Here is an 18,081-nt window from a genome sequence, read left to right as displayed (position 1 = left end):
CGAATGTCAGTCCTTTTTTGTGGTGTGGGACTTGGAGGCTACTTCTGCATTAGAGGGGACAAAAAGCTATGCAGAAATGGAGAGTATTTGAATAGGAAGCATGCCAATTCAATCATATAAGAGTTGTGTTATTTAAAAACAAAATGAAATCTGGGGCAGCTGGGTGGTTCAGTCAATTCAGCGTCCGACTCTTTTTTTTTTTTTTTTTAAAGTTTATTTATTTCTGACAGAGTGAGAGTGAGTGTGAGCTAGGGAGGGGCAGAGAGAGAGGGAGACCCAGAATCTGAGGCAGGCTCCAGGCTCTGAGCTGTCGGCACAGAGCCCGACACGGGGCTCGAACTCCCGAACCGTGAGATCATGACCTGGGCTGAAGTCGGATGCTTAACCGACTCCCCAAGTGTCTGACTCTTGATTTCGGCTCAGGTCATGATCTCAAAGTTTGAGTTCGGGCCCCACATCGGGCTCTGCTGACAGCAAGGAGCCTGTTTGGGATTCTCTGTTTCTCTCTGCCCCTCCCCCACTCATGCTCTCTCTGAAAATAAATAAACTTAAAAAAAAAAATGAAATCTTTTTGTGGTCATATGCTGCTGGTAGATCATGATAGAGAAGAAACAAGATAATCATTTTACTTTTACTTAATAAAATTATGAAACTGATTTTAATGAGTGAGTCAACATCTAGGTGTCTCCAGAAGAAAACCAGCATCTTTTCATCCTGACTCAAGGCATAGTTTGTTTAAAGTGTCCTGGGAGAAGGAAAGAAATTAAAACAACAACAAAAAAATTCTGCCCTAGTTTTGAGAGAGCCGGCTGGAATGTTGACTGCCCTATATACGTGTGTGCAAGCTGCGTCGTTAGCTACTGCCTTGGTGCCTGCTCTGTTTGCACAGCACCCCCAACCCTGCTAGATTCTGGTTTTTATTTACCTACATATGTGCCAGAATCTGAAAGAGCGAGCTAAGGGGAGGGCTTATCTGCCGTTTCATAAAATGCCCTGTATTTCAGCTCTGATCATTACCATTCTACTGAAAGTTATTGCAAAGCAAGTGCTTGAAATAGCTGATGCTGATGGCATGTTCCAGCGTCCATCTTGTCATTTCCTACCTCACCGTCTTAAAGCTGTGCTTGGTTGGGACCGGCTTCACCCAGCCTCTACCTGTGGCATTTGAAACTGTTGCCCCTCAGTGCTCTGATTTTTCTGGTCTTCCTCTTTTTCTGTGCATTTCCCTTGAGCTGTCTGTTTCCTCTCTCTTCAATAATTAGGTTAATTGGGAGCCCCCTGCAATGTTTCACTTAAAGAAGTAAGTCCTTCAGCGTTTTTAATGTTTTTTAAATTTTATTTTATTTGGTCAGTATTCAAGATCTTTGGTGGAAGATTTTGCAGCTAGTTATTTAGTGATTGTCAGTCTCTTTAGGGAATAATGTAAAATTTGTGGCTTTTGTTATAATTTTTCCCTAGCCTTTGACTCTGCAGTTATTGGGGAAATATGAGTTAACTACAGAATCAGAACATTCAGGGGAAGAACCTTTTTAAAAAATTTTTTGCCAGATGAGGGGCACCTGGCTGGCTCAGCTGGTAGAGAATGCGACTCTTGATCTTGGGGTTGTGAGTTTGAGCCCCAAGCTGGACGTAACTTGACAATCACTGCATAATCAAAAGAGCGTAGACAACGTCCTATGCACTTTTATTGTAAGTTTGTAAAATGTAAACAGAGGTAGCATCTACCTTTCAATAACGAAGGACATACTGGTACTTTGTATGAATTGCTTCAATTTTGCTCTCCACGTTTTAAAAATTTTTGCTTTATTTGTGTGTGTGTGTGTGAGAGAGAGAGAGAGACAGCGAGAGAGTGCGTGCGTGCGTGTGCACAAGTGGGGGAGGGGCAGAGAGAGGAAAGAGTGAATCCTAAGCTAGCAGCACAGAGCTGGGGGGGGGAGGGGGTGTGCTCAAACTCATGAAACAAGATCATGTCCTGAGACAAAACCAAGAGATGGACTCTAACTGACTGAGCCACCCAGGCGCCCCTCCAAGTTCTCTATTTTGACTATTTAGTAGGTGCACCTGGGTGGTAGAGTGGATTAAGGGTCCGACTCTCAGTTTTGGCTCAGGTCAAGATCTCATGGTTCTTGGGATCGAGCTCCCTGTCAGGTTCTGTGCTATCAGCCTGGGATTCTCTCTTTGCCCCTCCACGACTCTGTGCTCTCTCTCAAAATAAATAAACTTTAGAAAAAAATAAAAAAAAAAAGACTAAGAAAAAAAAGTTAATGCCCCAAACTGTAAGATGAGTCTCTCCCTCAAAGCCTTCCCCCATTCTGTGCCCCAGAGGTAACCACTGAACAATTTGGTAAATACCTCTCCAGATTCCATAATGTTCTGCAACTTGATTTTACCACTTAATGTATCGTGAAGAGCTTTCCATATTAGCAATGTGGATTTCCCATACCCTTTTTTAATGGCCACAAGGTTGAAATTCTTTTTTTTTTTTTTTTTTTTTTTTTTCAACGTTTATTTATTTTTGGGACAGAGAGAGACAGAGCATGAACGGGGGAGGGGCAGAGAGAGGGAGACACAGAATCGGAAACAGGCTCCAGGCTCCGAGCCATCAGCCCAGAGCCTGACGCGGGGCTCGAACTCGCGGACCGCGAGATCGTGACCTGGCTGAAGTCGGACGCTTAACCGACTGCGCCACCCAGGCGCCCCAAGGTTGAAATTCTTAAATGTTATTCCATTAGAGATTTTTATGAGATCAATCGAATACTCTTTCAGGTCAGTCTATTTTGTATTATTTAGACCATCTTTCCAGTAAGGATTTATAAGGTAAATGATGTGCACACACCCACCTCCTCGTAAGGCATTAGTGTGACCTTGAGACTGACCTCCAACCAAGAAGCCATTTTTATTTTGAGAGAGAGAGAGACAGAGAACATGAGCACGGAAGGGGCAGAGAGAGAATCCCAAGCAGGCCCTGTGCTGACAGTGCAGATCTCATGAACCATGAGATCATGACCTGAGCTGGAATCAAGAGTCGGATGCTGAACAGACTGAGCCACCCAGGAGGCCCAAGAAGCCATTTTTCTATTAGCACTGAGGCTTATGTAAATTTCTGATCCATGATACTGGGAAGGTGCCTTTCCCAGTATACAGACTGATGACACTTAAGGGGGCGGGGGTCTTTATAAAATAGCCACTAATTTGGAAGCACACTTTTTCTTTTAATGTTTATTTTTGAAAGTGGAGGAGCAGCAGAGAGAGAGGGAGATGAAGAATCTGATGTGAGCTCTGCACCGACAGCAGAGAGCCTGATGTGGGGCTTGAACTCGTGAACCGTGAGATCATGACCTGAGCCTAAGTTGGACACTTAACCATATGAGCCACCCAGGTGCCCTGGAAGCACACTCTTGTCTCCTATCACCTCACATGCAATTGGAATGAGTGAAAGTCAGTAAAGCAAACTAAGCATTTCAAAGGCACGTTTACTCACATAAGTGGTTTACGGTTTTGGTGACGTTGTATATCCCATATGCTAGACTAGAAGAGTGATAAACCAGAGTGTAGGGTTACGCTTATGTCTGCCAGTTGGAATGCGTATCCTATTTTTAAAAAGCCTGTATAAGTTAAAATGCTATTGTAAGTCTGGTTATTTTGCAGTTAGAATAGAGGATGTGATATTCTCTGCATGGTCTTTATGGTCAGTGTGCTTCTGCCAAGAACATTCACTTCTGACCAGGGCAGCTCTCTTGTCCCCCTCCCACCCCCAGTAGTGCTAAAGGATACAGTTTAATCGCTTGACTCCACTTTTCCTAGATTTTTATGTATACAACTTTCCTTCTGCTAAGTACCTGCCACATAGATCATTATACTTAAGTCATGTTTTCCTAATCATAAAGCAAAGTACTCACAAACTTAAAAAAAAAAAATTTATTTTGAAGCAGTTTCAGACTTACAGAAATGTTACAAGAAGAGTACAGAGATTTCTCAGATATCCTCCACTCAGATTCCCCAAATGTTAACCTTTTACCACATTTGCTTTATCCTTCATCCCTCCTGTCTCTAAATGTGACAGTCCACAATTTTGCTGAGTGCAAATCCTAAAAGATGGGCAATGGCAGGTCTGAGGAATATAAAAACCATTTTATGAAAGAAAACTCTTCTATTTGTGATCTTACATAAGTTATTTGGGTTAAGCTGAATTAGTGTCTCCATCTAAGCTTCATTCTGTAGAAGTTTGCCAGTCAGGCTTTCAGAACAGCGTTGCAAATCTGGATATTCACCTTATTATAATTTCAGCCATTTCAATTGTGCTCTTTTCGTCCTCAGTTTCCTGTAAGTCTTGCTTCCTGCTATTCTGTAAAACTGACATTGTATTCTAGTCCCTGCACAGTTGCCAAGATTGCTCCTCTCTCTTAAAGTAAGAAGGCTGCAAGGCACATTTTCTGCTGTTTTAAATTCATACCATATACAATGCAGTATTATGGGAAAAATAATCAATACTTGTGGATTACAAATGACTATCTTATTACTAAATTGAATTAGGCTTCTAATCTATTTCCTTATATTCATGATACTAAAAACAAAAACAAAAAACAACTCTGTTCATTGTGAATTACCAAAAAGGAGCTGCTCTCCATTTCCAGCATTCAGTTTTGCACTAGGAATTTCCACAAAATAGGCCCTATTGGCTCTGATAACTTTGTAAAAGCCCAAGAACAGATTGACCTCTGTTGGCCACCTCTGATGGCTGCTGGGAGCTAACACTTGCAGCTTATTCATGTGATTATTTCTTTAAAAAATGTTTATTATTGTTTATTTTTTGAAAGAGACAGAGAGCAAGTGGGGGAGGGGCAGAGAGAGAGAGGGAGACACAGAATCCAAAGAAGCCTCCAGGCTCTGAGCTGTCAGCACAGAGCCTGACATGGGGCTTGAACTGACAAACTGTGAGATCATGACCTGAGCTGAAGTCGGACGCTTACTGACAGAGCCACTCAGGCACCCCAATGTAATCATTTCTAAACACACAATGTCTACTAGGATTTCTTTCAAGCAACTCTTATCAGATGGAATTTTTTAAAAATAAAAATGCCACTATCTCTTGTCTTTGAGGTTCCTGCAGTGACAGTGACCTCTTGTTTTTATTACTAAAGATTTTGATTTAGTAGTTCTGAGTGAAGCCAAGGAATCTGGATTTTATTTCTGAAGAGAGAGAGAGAGAGAGAGGGAGGGAGGGAGGGAGAGCGCGCGAGAGAGGGCACATGCATGAGCAGGGGAAAGGGGCAGGAGGGAGAGACTCTTAAGCTGGCTTCACGCTCAGCATGGAGCCTGACACGGGGCTGGATCCCATGACCCTGGGATCATGACCTAAGCCGAAATCAAGAGTTGGATGCTCAACTGACTGAGCCACCCAGGCGCCCTGACCTCTTATTGTTTTCAGATTGAAGTATTTTTAACTGCTAATGTGTATACATCATAAATATACAATTGAATATTATGTTTTCCATATTTTTCCACTTCCCAGGAGGTTTCTTCACACTTCTTCTGTCTGTATTCCCACATTAATACTATTCAGTCATGGCTGCTTAATTTTTCCTTCACTGCATTTTTGTAACATGACTATATCATATCTCTCTTTTACAAGTTTTAAAATTTTAGTTCCTTACCCAGCCTCTTGGGATTAGAAGGAAACTAATATTTTAAATCATTCAGTTAATAATTCATAAAAATTACTGTTTAGTTTCTATCTTATTTTCTGGACTACAGTATTGGAAGCTTGTGTTACATATAGAAGTCTCTTTTAGTACCCTATTTACTGTGTTCCTTTCTTATCTAAATTTAGAATGTGGAAGGGCACCTGGTTGGCTCCGTTAGCAGAGCAAGCAACTCTTGATCCTGCGGACCTGAGTTTAATCCCACGTTAGGTGCACAGCTTACTTAAATTTACAATGTGGATGCCACTCCAAACCTTGAAGCAACACAAGAACAAACCTTGAATACTGAAACTAATATGCTGCTTGTAAAGAAAAATCTTAAACTGGAGTGCTTTCTCCAAATTGATGAGCCAGAGATAGTAAAAAGTAATGTGAGTTTAGGTACAGGTGCAAATTTCCCGGTGATAGTCTGCATTTATCTTTTTACTATGTCTCCTTCAAGCAGCAGGTGGAGGGGGAAGGAGGAGAGCAGGAACATTTGATCTTCTATTATTTCCTGAAACCTCCCCAAGAGAACCTCTGCAGGTTAATTTTGTACTTCAGGTAAAATGAAATTAATGTCCCAAGAGCCACTTTAAAATTTCAAGCCAAGGGGTAAAATTTCAAGCTACCTGGGTAGCTCAGTCAGTTAAGCGTCTGACTCTTGGTTTCAGCTTGGATCACGATCTCATGGTTTCATGGGTTCGAACCCCATGTTGAGGTGTGTGCTGATGGTGCGGAGCCTGCTTGGGATTTTTTCTCTCTCTCTCTCTCTCTCCCTTGCCCCTACTCATGCTCTCTCTCAAAATAAGTAAATAAGCTTGAAAAAAAAATTTCAAGCTTTTTCCTTAGGACTCTGGTGCAGTATTTGCTATGTTTTGGAGAAGTTTCTTTCTCTTTTTTATTTTTTTTATTTTTATGTTTAAGAAACCTGCTGTTGTGGGGCACCTTGGTTTTGGCTCAGGTCATGAACTCACCATTTGTGGGACCAAGCCCCGTGTGGGGCTCTATGCTGTCTGCACAGAGCCTGATTACAATTCCCTCTCTCCCTCTTTCTCTCTGCCCCACCTCCGCTTGTGCTCTCTCTCAAAAATAAAGAAAAAAGAAAAAAAAAACCAACTCTGCTGTTGTTATTATTTCCTGACATACAATAAATTACCTTCTTACTGAAAGTGCAGATTGATCATCAGGTACCAATTTATTTACCAGAGTTACACCAAAACAACAGTAGCTCCTCCAAAACTTGGGGAAGAATTTCAGGGCTTCAGGATCTTCAAACCGTCCACCGACACCCCTCCACCTCTGCGAAGAATGTCCTCAATGCACGCATACCTTTCCTGGAGTCAACTGGTTAAACCGCTTTTCCCTCTTAGATCTTGAACCCAGATAGCTCTATCGGCAAAAATCCGTTATAAAATTTAAGTTCCTTGTTTGCTAGTAGAAAAATGGGGAGAAAAGAACCTGCCGGGGCAAATTGCAAAGACCGATGTAAATGCTGGCTGGTAATACTACCGGTGACGGTAATCAGAACGCAAAAGGGATCTGAGCGCGAATTAAGTAAGACTAGTGACTGCAATAGCGAGACGTGGTGTAGGGAGTAGAAAGTTGTCTAGAGTGCGAAGTGCTGTAGTATCACTATTAAGGGGGTCACTCGAGAGGGAGCAAGCGGGTGAGTGATTAGACTCTGGTCCTTAGCTATCTCGGGCCGGGACCATCGTATCCGCAGATGCATAGTCTACTGCGCTGCCCTGGTCTTGCCAACTTCAACTAAACCCCCAGCTCACCTTTTCCGGATGCCGCGAAGCCACCTTGCTCCTACCTCGGGAAACGACTCCCAGCGCGCAGGCGCGGAGGTTAACGCTCCCCCGCCCTCCTTCAAAGCAGTACGTCCTGCGCAGGCGCAGCTCCTCGAACCCGCCTCCACGCCGCGCCGAGCTTCTCCTGAGAGCAGAGTGAGGCCGCCCTGCGCGTCGCGTGTTTTGCCTGGCGACTGCGTCGCGCAGTCTGACGCGACGATTGCGTCATTTCCGCCCCCTCCCGGGAGGCGGCGCTGGGCCGGTGGCAAGCCCCCGAAGGGAGCCGCAGTAGTACGACGGAAGATGGCGACGAGCGGCGGCGATGAGGCGGCGGCGCCGGCGCCGGCGCCCGGGGCCCCGGCGACGGGGTCCAGCACAACCCCGGGCTGGGAGGTGGCGGTGCGGCCCCTGCTGTCTGCGTCCTATTCCGCCTTCGAGATGAAGGAGTTGCCGCAGCTGGTGGCCTCAGTCATCGAGAGGTACCGGGCGGCGGCCCCGGCAAGGCGGGCGCCGGGAGGGGGAGGGGAGGGCGCGCCGGATCGTCCGGACCCGCTTCCCAGGTCGCCTCTTGAAGCTTGGCGACCCCCGCCCCAGCCGCGGCTTTGGGGCTCCCGGATCCAGGCAGATGAAGACTTGTCCAGGGCTCCTTCCGCCGGCCCTTGTAAATTATCTGTGCCTCGATTTCCCTTCCGAGCAAAACTTTTGAGGACGCCCTCTGGAGAGGGCGTGGTCGGACCCGTTTGGGAGTGACTTTGAGATGTTTCGCGCTCTTGGGGGAATGTCCTCGGGGCTGCCCCCGGTGTTGAGGTCAAAGCACTGATGAGTTTGCATTTCTAGCCCGTCCTCATCCCCCTACCCGGGGCCGGAGCGGAGCCTGGGGTTTAAATTGGAGATCTGCCACATAATTTAATAACGGTCTTTCCGTGGTGCTGTAATCACTGGGGGCACGTGCTGTTAATGTGACTGAAGCCACTAGTGACCACTGATGACTTTCTTTTCAGGTTGCGCTTATTGTGTATTGCTACCGTAACGGTCTTTGATGAAAAACATTTCTGGGTTAGACTGAGGTCATTTTCCCACGGAAACAGTGCCCTCGCTCTCGCGCGGGCGCTCTCGCAGTAGAATATCTTCAGACCTTGTTACAAACGGGATTATGTATTGCTCTATCACATCGTTTTGTCATTTTGTACAAAGTTCTTAGTTCGTGCTAGTTGTCTTCGTACAAGGCCGTGATAACAGAATGCCTGTGTTTTCCTGACTTAACCTTGCTCAGAGGAGTCTTCCATTGGTTTAATGGTAGACATGCTTTTAAAAAGGCAGTCTTTCTTTTATTTTACTAGCCAAACCTTACTAGAACAATCTGCAGTTGCTGACTGGGTCATTTTAGCTTCTTGCCAGCCAGGGTATATCTTAATGTGACCCAGAAGGTTAGAAATTGCTATGTTACTCAAGGGAGGCCCATGACTTGACAAAATGTTTATTATAGTGCCTGTTGTTAGGTTTGTGATGCTTTTGGCTCAGGTTTTTTTTGTTTGTTTGCTTGTTTGTTTTTTAAATAGCGACTGGGTTTGGTAATTTCACAGTTAACTTTACAGATGGATTTTCCTATCTAATTATTAAGCCAGGAATGTTCTAAAGATGTAAACAAGTATCAAGATACTGTTCTCAAGTTATATAGCCTCTTTTTTTTTTAAATGTTTATTTATGTTTGAGAGAGAGAGAGAGAGAGAGAAAACACGAGGGCGTGAGCGGGGGAGGGGCAGAGAGAGAGAGGGAGACCTAGAATCCCAAGCAGGCTCCAGGCTTTGAACTGTCAGCACAGAGCCCGATGCAGGGCTTGAACTCACGAACCATGAGCTCATGACCTGAGCTGAAACCAAGAGTCGAATGCTTAACCAACTAAGTTACCCAAGCACTCCTGTAGCTTCTTTTTTACCTGTTTTAAACATTTACTTTGTTGGCATTTTTCTTGATTATTCTCATAATGTTACTTGCAATGGACAAGTTTCTACTCTTTAGAACATTTTTTCATATGGTGGTTTTTTTTTTTTAATTTTTAAAAAATGTTTATTTTGAGAGAGAGAGCGAGAGAGCGAGCGAGTGCTAGCAGGGGAGGGGCAGAGAGAGAGAGGGAGAGAAAGAATCCCAGGCAGGCCTCGCATTGCCAGTGCAGAGCCCTTCCGGGGGCTCGAACTCCCGAACCATGAGATCGTGACCTGAGCCAAGATCAAGTGTCGGATGCTTAACCGACTGAGCCACCCAGTCACCCCGTTTGTTTGTTTTTTAAAGATTTTATTTTTATGTAATCTGCACCCAATGTGGGGCTTGAATTCACAACCCTGAGATCATAGTCGCGTGTCCCACTGAGCCAGCCAGGCGCCCCTGCTTTTATGTTTTTGTAACATGAGCTGAGTAGGTTGTAAAGTCATTTGTTGACACCCTCCCATTCATCCGGTATTCCAGACCCATCTTTTTGAAACTAACAGTTTAACAACTCTGTTCAGCTTATAGAAGGAGCCAAAACCAAATATATCAAACTGGGTTTGAATTTTGCCAAATAAGAGACAGGGCCCCCTCCTGCACCCTAAGGTGACCTAGAGTTGCCTGTGTTTGTAGGCATTTAGTAAGAACTCTCTTCATGGTTTAGAAAACAAATCGAAACTAATGGACGTTTTAGTAACAAAATTTTTAATTGTAAGGCAAGATCCCTGAAGTCTTGGTTCCGGTTTTTGTGGCTTGGTTAATTTTGAAACCTGTGATCATAAGAAAAGTTGTCAGAAGAAATATCTGGCTGACAAGTTCTTTACAGTCAAAAAAACAACCAAATGTACAAGTGTTCAGTTTGGTATAGAGCAGAGGTCGACACACTTTTTATGTAAAGGGCCAGAGAGCAAATATTTGCAGGCTGTATTTCCTCTGTGGAGTCGTCAACCCGGCCATTGTATGGCAGAAGCAGCCTTACACAGTACGTAAGTGAACGGGTGTGGCTGTGTTCCAAAATCTCATATATGGGCACTGAAATGTGCATTTCATATGATATTTCATGCCACAAAGTAGCCTTAAATTTTTTTCCCCAGTCATAAAAAAAATTGCAAAAACTGTTCTTAAATATGGGCTGTTATGAAAACAGTGCCAAACCCTGGTTTAGAGCACAAAAATTAGTGCCTTGCTATTCTGTTTCTCAAAAGTTTTTTTTTTTTTTTTTTTTTTAACCTCTCAAGAAAAAAAAAAAGAAATGAAGATGCAAGAATTATGGAAGTATTGGGGCTCCTGGGTGGCTCAGTCAGTTGAGTGTCTGACTTCGGCTCAGGCCATGATCTCATGGTTTGTGGGTTTGAGCCCCGCGTCGGGCTCTGTGCTGACAGCTCAGAGCCTGGAGCCTGCTTCGGATTCTGGGTCTCTCTCTCTGTCCCTCCTCTGCTCGTACTCTCTCTCTCTCTCTCTTTAAATAAACATTTTAAAAAATCCATTAATTTGGGGCGCCTGGGTGGCTCAGTCGGCTAAGCGCCCATCTTCGGCTCAGGTCATGATCTCCCAGTTCGTGGGTTCGAGCCCCGCACCGGGCTCTGTGCTAACAACTCGGAGCCTGGAGCCTGCTTCGGATTCTGTGTCTCCCTCTCTCTCTGACCTTCCCTACTCATGTTCTCTCTCTCTCTCCCTCTCTCTCAAAAATAAATAAACTTTAAAAAAATAAAAAAAAGAAAGAGAATTTTGGAAGTATTCCCTATATATAGGATTACGGCTGTCGAGTATAGGACCAGATCAGCACCATACAGATGCTGTGGTGGGCTTTGTTTTGTAGGTAATCAAAGGTTTACCGGCCTAGGCTGCTACTTTACTTTTGGGTTTGCCTCTTGCATCTGTGGTTCCCTTTCTATTGTCTTGACTGCCGTGTTTTTCTTCCTTGCCTCCGGGGACCTTCTATTTTTCTGTTGCAATCTGCTACGCTCTGTTTCTCTTGTAGATGTCCTGACTCCATCATGCCAGCTCTTCCTTCCTATCTGGCAGCCTGCTCATTGAATTCCTCCCCATTTGATCATTGGGGATGATAACTTGCCCTGAGACTCCTTTGTGCCCTACCATTCTACTTGTCTCTATTCTTTCATACCTTTATAGTTGCATTTGAACTTTGGGTTTGAAGAAAAGATAAACAGAATTCCTAGGTCTAGCCCTGTTTATTAAGTTTGATTTTGTAGCCAAACTGTAAGACAAAGGAGGAATAGATTCACATGGGTAAACTTGGAAGCATACTTTCAAAAGTATCCTTTGAGGGGTACCTGGGTGGCTCAGGCGATTGAGTGTCTGACTTCGGCTCAGGTCATGATCTCACTGTTGGTGAGTTCCAACCCTGTATCCAGTTCTGTGCCGACAGCCTGCAGCCCCGCTTCACATTTTGTGTGTGTGTCTCTCTCTGCCCCTCCCCCCACTCACACTCTGTCTCTCTTTCAAAAATAATAAACATTTAAAAAGTTATATGGGGCGCCTGGGTGGCTCATTCGGTCAAGCGTCCGACTTCAGCTCAGGTCATGATCCCGCAGTCCGTGAGTTCGAGTCCTGTGTCGGGCTCTGTGCTGACAGCTCAGAGCTTGGAGCCTATTTCAGATTCTGTGTCTCCCTCTCTCTCTGACCCTCCCCATTCATGTTCTGTCTCTCTCTGTCTCAAGAATAAATAAATGTTAAAAAAAAATTTTTTTTAATTCTAAAAAAGCATCCTTCGATTTTTAAAAGAAAAACATATCTAAGTTTACGTAAAGAGGAGTTTATTTTTATTTTTACTGTCTGTGCTAGCATGTCTTTTAGTAGTAAAGATTGAAAATCTTTTCAGTGCTCTTACTTTTCCAGACCAGAAATGGAGCTAGAACTAGCTCATTAGAACATATGCCATATTTGGGATTGATTAGGATAATTGCTGAATGTAGCCTTATGTTTTAAGGTACTATCAAATACGGAATTCCTTTCTTAACTCTGTGTAATATATGTTGGTGACCATAGTTGTCATTGACTCTTGATTACCAAAAAAAAAAAAAAGAAAAGAAAAGAAAACGCCGCTTTCCCGTGAGCCAGCCCTTCCTAGGCTCCTCTGGCCTCCTTAATGATAAATCTCTTTCTGTCTCTGCCTCCCAGGTGTTGTATAAAATTTAGGCCAGAGAGACCTACTTGGGAAGGCAGAAGCTGTTACAAACATCCCTATTAGATAATGTTCTGTCATTTCCTAAATATCTTGAAAGGGAGAAGAGGATACATTAATGTCATGATCTTTTGAATTTACATGCAGTAGGACTGAAGTTCACGATTGACCTACAGGGGGAAAAAAAAGCCTGCCACCAAATGATAGAGCAAAATTGTGCGATTAGTCCTCATGGCTGGTTAATGTCTCCATGTCTTAGTGTCACATTCACCACAGGTTTGTCAAGAGTGTGAGGAAGGTATCTGAAGGCTTTTAGTTCTTTGGTTAACATGTGTTAAGTACTATGTGACACACAGCAGATGTTCAGTGAGCATATATTTTTTAATGCTTTTATTCTTTTTGAAGAAATTTAAACTTTTTGTGCACGCGTGTGCAAGCAGGGGAGAGGGGGCAGAGGGAGCGAGACAGAGAATCTTAAGCAGGCTCCACGTTCAGCGTGGGGTCTGGGGCTGGATCCCATCACCCTGGGATCATGACCCGAGCCTGAATCAAGAGTGGGACTTTCAACAGACTGAGCCACCCAGGTGCCCCAGTGTTTTTATTCTTCAATGTATTCATTATGCTTATTTGTTTCCTGATTGTAAGTGTCATGAAACAAGCATAATGGATTCTGTTCTTGGGGGTTTATGATTCTGATGAAGGGAAAGGGGTTTGGGGAGTTTACAAAAAAGATATAAATAGTATGTTATCTAGGAGGGAGAGGGGAGGTGAATCCCTAGTCTTTTATTTTGTCCTCTTGGATTTCTACCTTTTCCTAAAAAAAGCTAGATATTTCCAGACCCAAGCCAGTTCATTTTTACTTACATGTCAAATTGGATTTCTCTGACCTGGCTGCGTAGCTGCTGTTTTCCTTTGTACTCTGCCTCACATTTATTTTGTATGGAATATACATGTTTCCCATTCCATGTCTTTCAGCCCAAGTGCTGCTGTTGGAATGTTCGTTAGAAGAAGCAGATGTTTCAGGAAGATAGCTTGACTGCCCAGAGGAGAGAGATGTTTTTACCTATAATTTTGTTTTTCTTTCTCTTTGTTATATTTGTGTTCAGGTCTTCATTCTTCCCCATTCCTACCTAACTTCTTGCCCTTTGTCCCATTTTTTCCATTCCTTCGCACCCTCTGGTGTCTTGATGTCTCAGATTCTTGGGGAATGAGGGAGGCAGCAAGTCTTTATCAGGTGACTCGTATACACTTGTTTCTTTAAAATCAAGAGGTATGGTATTGTCCTTTGGGCCACAGGTCCACATGTCCACATGTCTACTCCCTTCTTTTCAAATTAATTTCCCCTGGTTTATCCTTAGTTGCCCTAAGCAAATTGTAAGCGGAGCTTGAGAGTGCTCCATTTTTTTCTATGCCAAGGTCCATCTTTCCTCAAAGTGCATTCTTGTTTCTTTATTGGAATAAGGCAGTTGTGTATTTCTAGGGCAGGAAGGAAGGTTTGTTAAATCACAATGGGGCAACATTGAACCAGGCAATTAAATAAATACAAGTTTATTCTCTTATTTTGAATTTATTTCTTTATCTGAATGGGAATGAAAGCAACAGAATAAGTTCATCCTTTGGGTGGGCAGTTTTTCTTTTAGCTTTGGTAAGCCCGCTCAGCTGAAAAACATGGGGATGAACACCTCTGAACTTTTGAAATAAAACAGAGAAGGTAAATGACTCCGTAAAATACATCAAATTACAGGGTGGGAAAACTTTAGAACAGTGACTAAAAAATGTAAGGATGGAAATGAAGGAAGAACTAAGTATGTGAGGTAGAAGTAGGGGATTTAGTAGGGCATTTATGCTGAGTAGGATACCAGCATGTACCAATGTGATGGTCACCAGAAACTTTGAGCGTCACTTGGTGCTTAAAGGTTTTTGTTTCCTCTTTTTTTGTCCATCATAGAAATGATCTTTGGTGGGCAGGAAGATCCTTGCACGTCATAGGTGCTCAATAAATATTTTTTCTTGGTGAAGAAAGATATTCCAAGATAAGGAACTGATCTTTGGTAAATCACCATTTATCCTCAATAAATCCCCACATAGCAGAGTGTTTGCAATGCCAGACTCTTAAGTGCTGTTTGAGATGATGCATCACTCGCCCTGGCACCTCCCTAGTGTTGAACTTGTCTTTTTGGCTCCTGTGTTGATTTGGCAGGTGGATAGAGTCCTGACTGTGTACATTTCCCTTCCCAGTGTGATCCTTCTTATTGGAGAATTAACTGACTGAAAAAACTATTTAGCCACAGCCCTCTATTCTTTCCGTTTATAAGAAACATTTTGTTTTATTTTGTTTTCATTGCCTTCTTGTTTCTTGGGTTGTGGATTAGGATCTGATTTGATAGAATGACATAAATGTATACGGCTTTAAGACCTAGGTGGACCCCAGATTTTCACAGAAGAGGACATTTCTTCAGCTAAAGATAAGGGGATGTGGCTAAAATCCCTGAATTTGTTGTGATTTAGCTGTGTCCTGGTTGGGGATGTGGGGAGGTGTGGAGATAGGAGAACTCTGGTACCTGGTAAATTTTAGGTTTTAGCACTGATCAGGTGATTTCTGCCTGCATTGTTATTCTTTTTAAGTTATTTGTATTATGGACTGGCCTTGTTTGGTCTTCAGAATGGGTTACCATGACCTGTGTTCCCACTACAGTATTTTGAGTGTGCTGGTCTACCCTCTTTTGGCCAACACATGCCATTATTAGGTTTTGGTCTTTGCCAACCAGTAATACAGGACAAAATGGCATCCTGCTATGTTTTTACCTGTATTTTTAAAATTCTAAGTGAGTTTGAAAATATTTCCTGCTTCTTAGCCATTGCTGTTTACTAAGTCTGACACCTTGAGCAAGGTGCTTGATTTTAATTTGCTAAGCTTCACTTTCTCAATCTTGAATATAGGGATGGTAACAGTGCCTCTCAACTAGGGTTGCTGTAAGGATGAAGTAGGGCAATGCCTGTAAAGGGGATGGGTATCTGGCAGACAGGAAGCACTAAATAAATGCTAGCTGAATTATTTTCTTTGCAGTGAATCCGAAATCCTGCACCATGAGAAGCAGTACGAGCCCTTCTACTCCTCTTTTGTTGCACTTTCCACACACTATATTACAACAGTCTGCAGCCTCAGTAAGTATTCTACTCTTGTTACTCCATGCCGAGGGCTTGGGAATAGGGGAATTGTGTCTCCTCTTTGTAGGGTGTCTGAACAGGTTGTTAATGAAGTTGTATTTTAGCACTCTTAGCCTGTCCACCCAGTGGTGGAAACTGCTGTCAGTCTGATAAGGCTCTGGAAGTTCCTTTACCTGGGCCAATCAAGGGGGCTTTAAAAACCACTTGGTTCGGATACCTGCTTTATAACCCATTAAGTTACCCTTCCTTCCGTTCTTAATCAAAAGCATTTTACTGATTTCACACATGCACGTGTAACTACTAGCGTGTTAATTTCTGGGAGTCGAGGCGGATGGGTGGATACGGACCTGGGGTTAGCAGCCACTGACGAGGGCTCTATTATTCCTTATTTGGTTTGGTGACAAAGTAAATTCTCCTTTTGTGTTGTCTGGTATCTCAAGGGATTTCAGTTTCAGTTCCCATTCTTTTAAACTTTTTTTTACCCTTATTTTCCACTATTTCTGAATTTTTGCGTTTTTCTTTTTAAAAAAAATCCTAAGATAGTTCTGAAGAATTCTAATTATTTGTTTACTTAAATAGTTTGCTACGCATGTAAAATGAAAGGAAGGTATAGGGTCGTTCAGTAATCTTCAAGTGTCCAGTGCTGTTTATTATAGGCGCTGTTCCTGTTGAAAGAAGCAGTTTAGCTTGAAGAAATTTTGTGTAGGAAGCCCTTTGCAAAAGGCATTTAGAACCTATGGGGAAGAAGAGGTAGTATGTTCTAATAGTTAAGAGCATGAATTCCAGAGTCAGACTTCCTGGATTTGCTTGTGGCTGTGTGACTTTGGGCAAGTCATTTCATCTCTGGTGTGTAATTTCCTTATCTGTTTAGAAAAAGGAGGGGGGAGGGAAACAATAATAGCTACCTCTTAAAATTGGTTTAAGGATTAAGTGGATTAGTATGTTTGAAGTGCTTGGTACTTATTGTGATGTATATCCTATTATTATTAATTTCCAGTAAATATAAGATAGGTTGATCTAAAACCAGTGGATGGCTATCAGTGCCAGGATGCCTTTGTTTGCGCCTTGGATTGTTGGTTCTGAATGATTCTTGTCATAGAATGACATCAGGGATGTCGGACATGTGGAGCTCAATGGTTGTCTGGTTTTGATGTACTGACTGTGAGGCTGAAGCAAGCTGTAAGCAGTCTGAGGTTAAGTAAAGCTTACTTGCTTTCTCAGTTCCCCGGAACCAGCTTCAGTCCGTGGCAGCAGCCTGTAAAGTCCTGATTGAGTTTTCTCTGCTACGTCTGGAGAATCCAGATGAGGCTTGCGCTGTGTCCCAGGTGAGAGTGCCGGGCTCTTCCGGGGCCCTTCTTTCGAAGTAGGACTTTGACAGACTGGTGGAATGGTGGAGAAGGGGTGGCAGAGAGCAGGGGTTGGTGAACATTTCCCGTAATAGGCCAGATAGTAAACAATTTGCTGACCATTCAGTCCCTGTTGCAACTAGTCTCTATCTTCTAAACTCTGCCTTTGTAGTGTGAAAGCAGCCACAGACAATACGTACATGAACAAGCGAAGCTGTGGTCCAGGAAACTTTATTTACAAAAATAGGCAGTGGGCTGAATTGGGGCTGTGGTTTGCCAACCTCCTCTGGTTGCACAGGCTTTTGCAAGGATTGCAGAGTGTCACGTTTCCAGGGACCAGGTCAGTAACAAAATCAGTGAAGTGTGCCAGCCACAGCTATTAAGGGCCAGTCGCTGTGTGGCTCCAGCCAATTGTTGCCATGCAGGGGTGGAGACTCAGTTGCTCTATCTTGGGGATTATCAAGAGAGATAAGAAATCTGGATTTGAATGCTAAAACTTCCATGCTTTAAAACGTTAGCTAAAACTTCAGATAAAAAGCTGAAAATCCAACAGCAACACTTTGAGACTAATGAGACAAATTTGCAAGCCAGATGTGGTCTGAGGACCATCAGCTTGTGATCTCTGCTTTAGTGTTTTTCCTCATTTCTATTCTTGCTAGCAAGTTCAATCTGGCCCTGTGCCAGTTACAAGTCCCAAAAGAGTAGCATCTTCTAAAAGACATACTTGAATTTGTTTTCTTCTCAGAAACACTTGATTCTCCTCATCAAGGGCCTGTGCACTGGCTGTAGCCGACTAGACAGGACTGAAATTATCACGTTCACAGCCATGATGAAATCCGCCAAGCTGCCACAAACAGTGAAGACGCTCTCAGATGGTGAGCGTTCGTTTGCCAGACCCAGTTCCTTGGCTGCTTCCCTGGCCAACTTTCTCCCGCTCTGCCTTCTAGCGGTACTCTGCTCAT

At 43.3% G+C, this 18,081-nt stretch overlaps 1 protein-coding gene and 1 long non-coding RNA gene across 7 annotated transcripts in view; one reads left to right on the top strand and one right to left on the bottom strand.

The window, feature by feature from the left end:
* Nucleotides 1–6,854: 6,854 nt before the first annotated feature.
* On the bottom strand, nt 6,855–7,644 carry LOC147577814 (uncharacterized). Its single transcript, XR_015254507.1, has 2 exons — nt 7,466–7,644; nt 6,855–7,142 (listed from the first exon to the last, which is right to left on the bottom strand). It is a non-coding gene; the product is annotated as an uncharacterized LOC147577814 (long non-coding RNA).
* Nucleotides 7,645–7,728: 84 nt separating this feature from the next.
* Nucleotides 7,729–18,081, top strand: part of UBR4 (ubiquitin protein ligase E3 component n-recognin 4) — a 134,826-nt gene continuing 124,473 nt past the window's right edge. For 4 of the 6 annotated variants that reach the window (XM_086715844.1, XM_086715845.1, XM_086715842.1 and 1 more), the window contains exons 1-4: nt 7,730–7,956; nt 15,673–15,770; nt 16,995–17,098; nt 17,865–17,994. In XM_086715844.1, the coding sequence (XP_086571970.1) occupies nt 7,781–7,956; nt 15,673–15,770; nt 16,995–17,098; nt 17,865–17,994 (508 nt within the window). In that variant the 5' untranslated portion in view covers nt 7,730–7,780. Of the gene's footprint in view, nt 7,957–15,672; nt 15,771–16,994; nt 17,099–17,864; nt 17,995–18,081 lie in introns of all 6 variants that reach the window. The other 2 variants (XM_086715843.1, XM_086715846.1) reach the window with 2 other exon arrangements.

The sequence above is a fragment of the Puma concolor genome, chromosome C1 (assembly GCF_028749965.1).
Source record: "Puma concolor isolate L17-30 chromosome C1, mPumCon1.1.hap2, whole genome shotgun sequence".
Taxonomy (NCBI): Eukaryota; Metazoa; Chordata; class Mammalia; order Carnivora; family Felidae; genus Puma; species Puma concolor.
The sequence above is the reverse complement of the archived record's forward strand: the minus strand, read 5'-3'. Positions and strand labels throughout refer to the sequence as shown.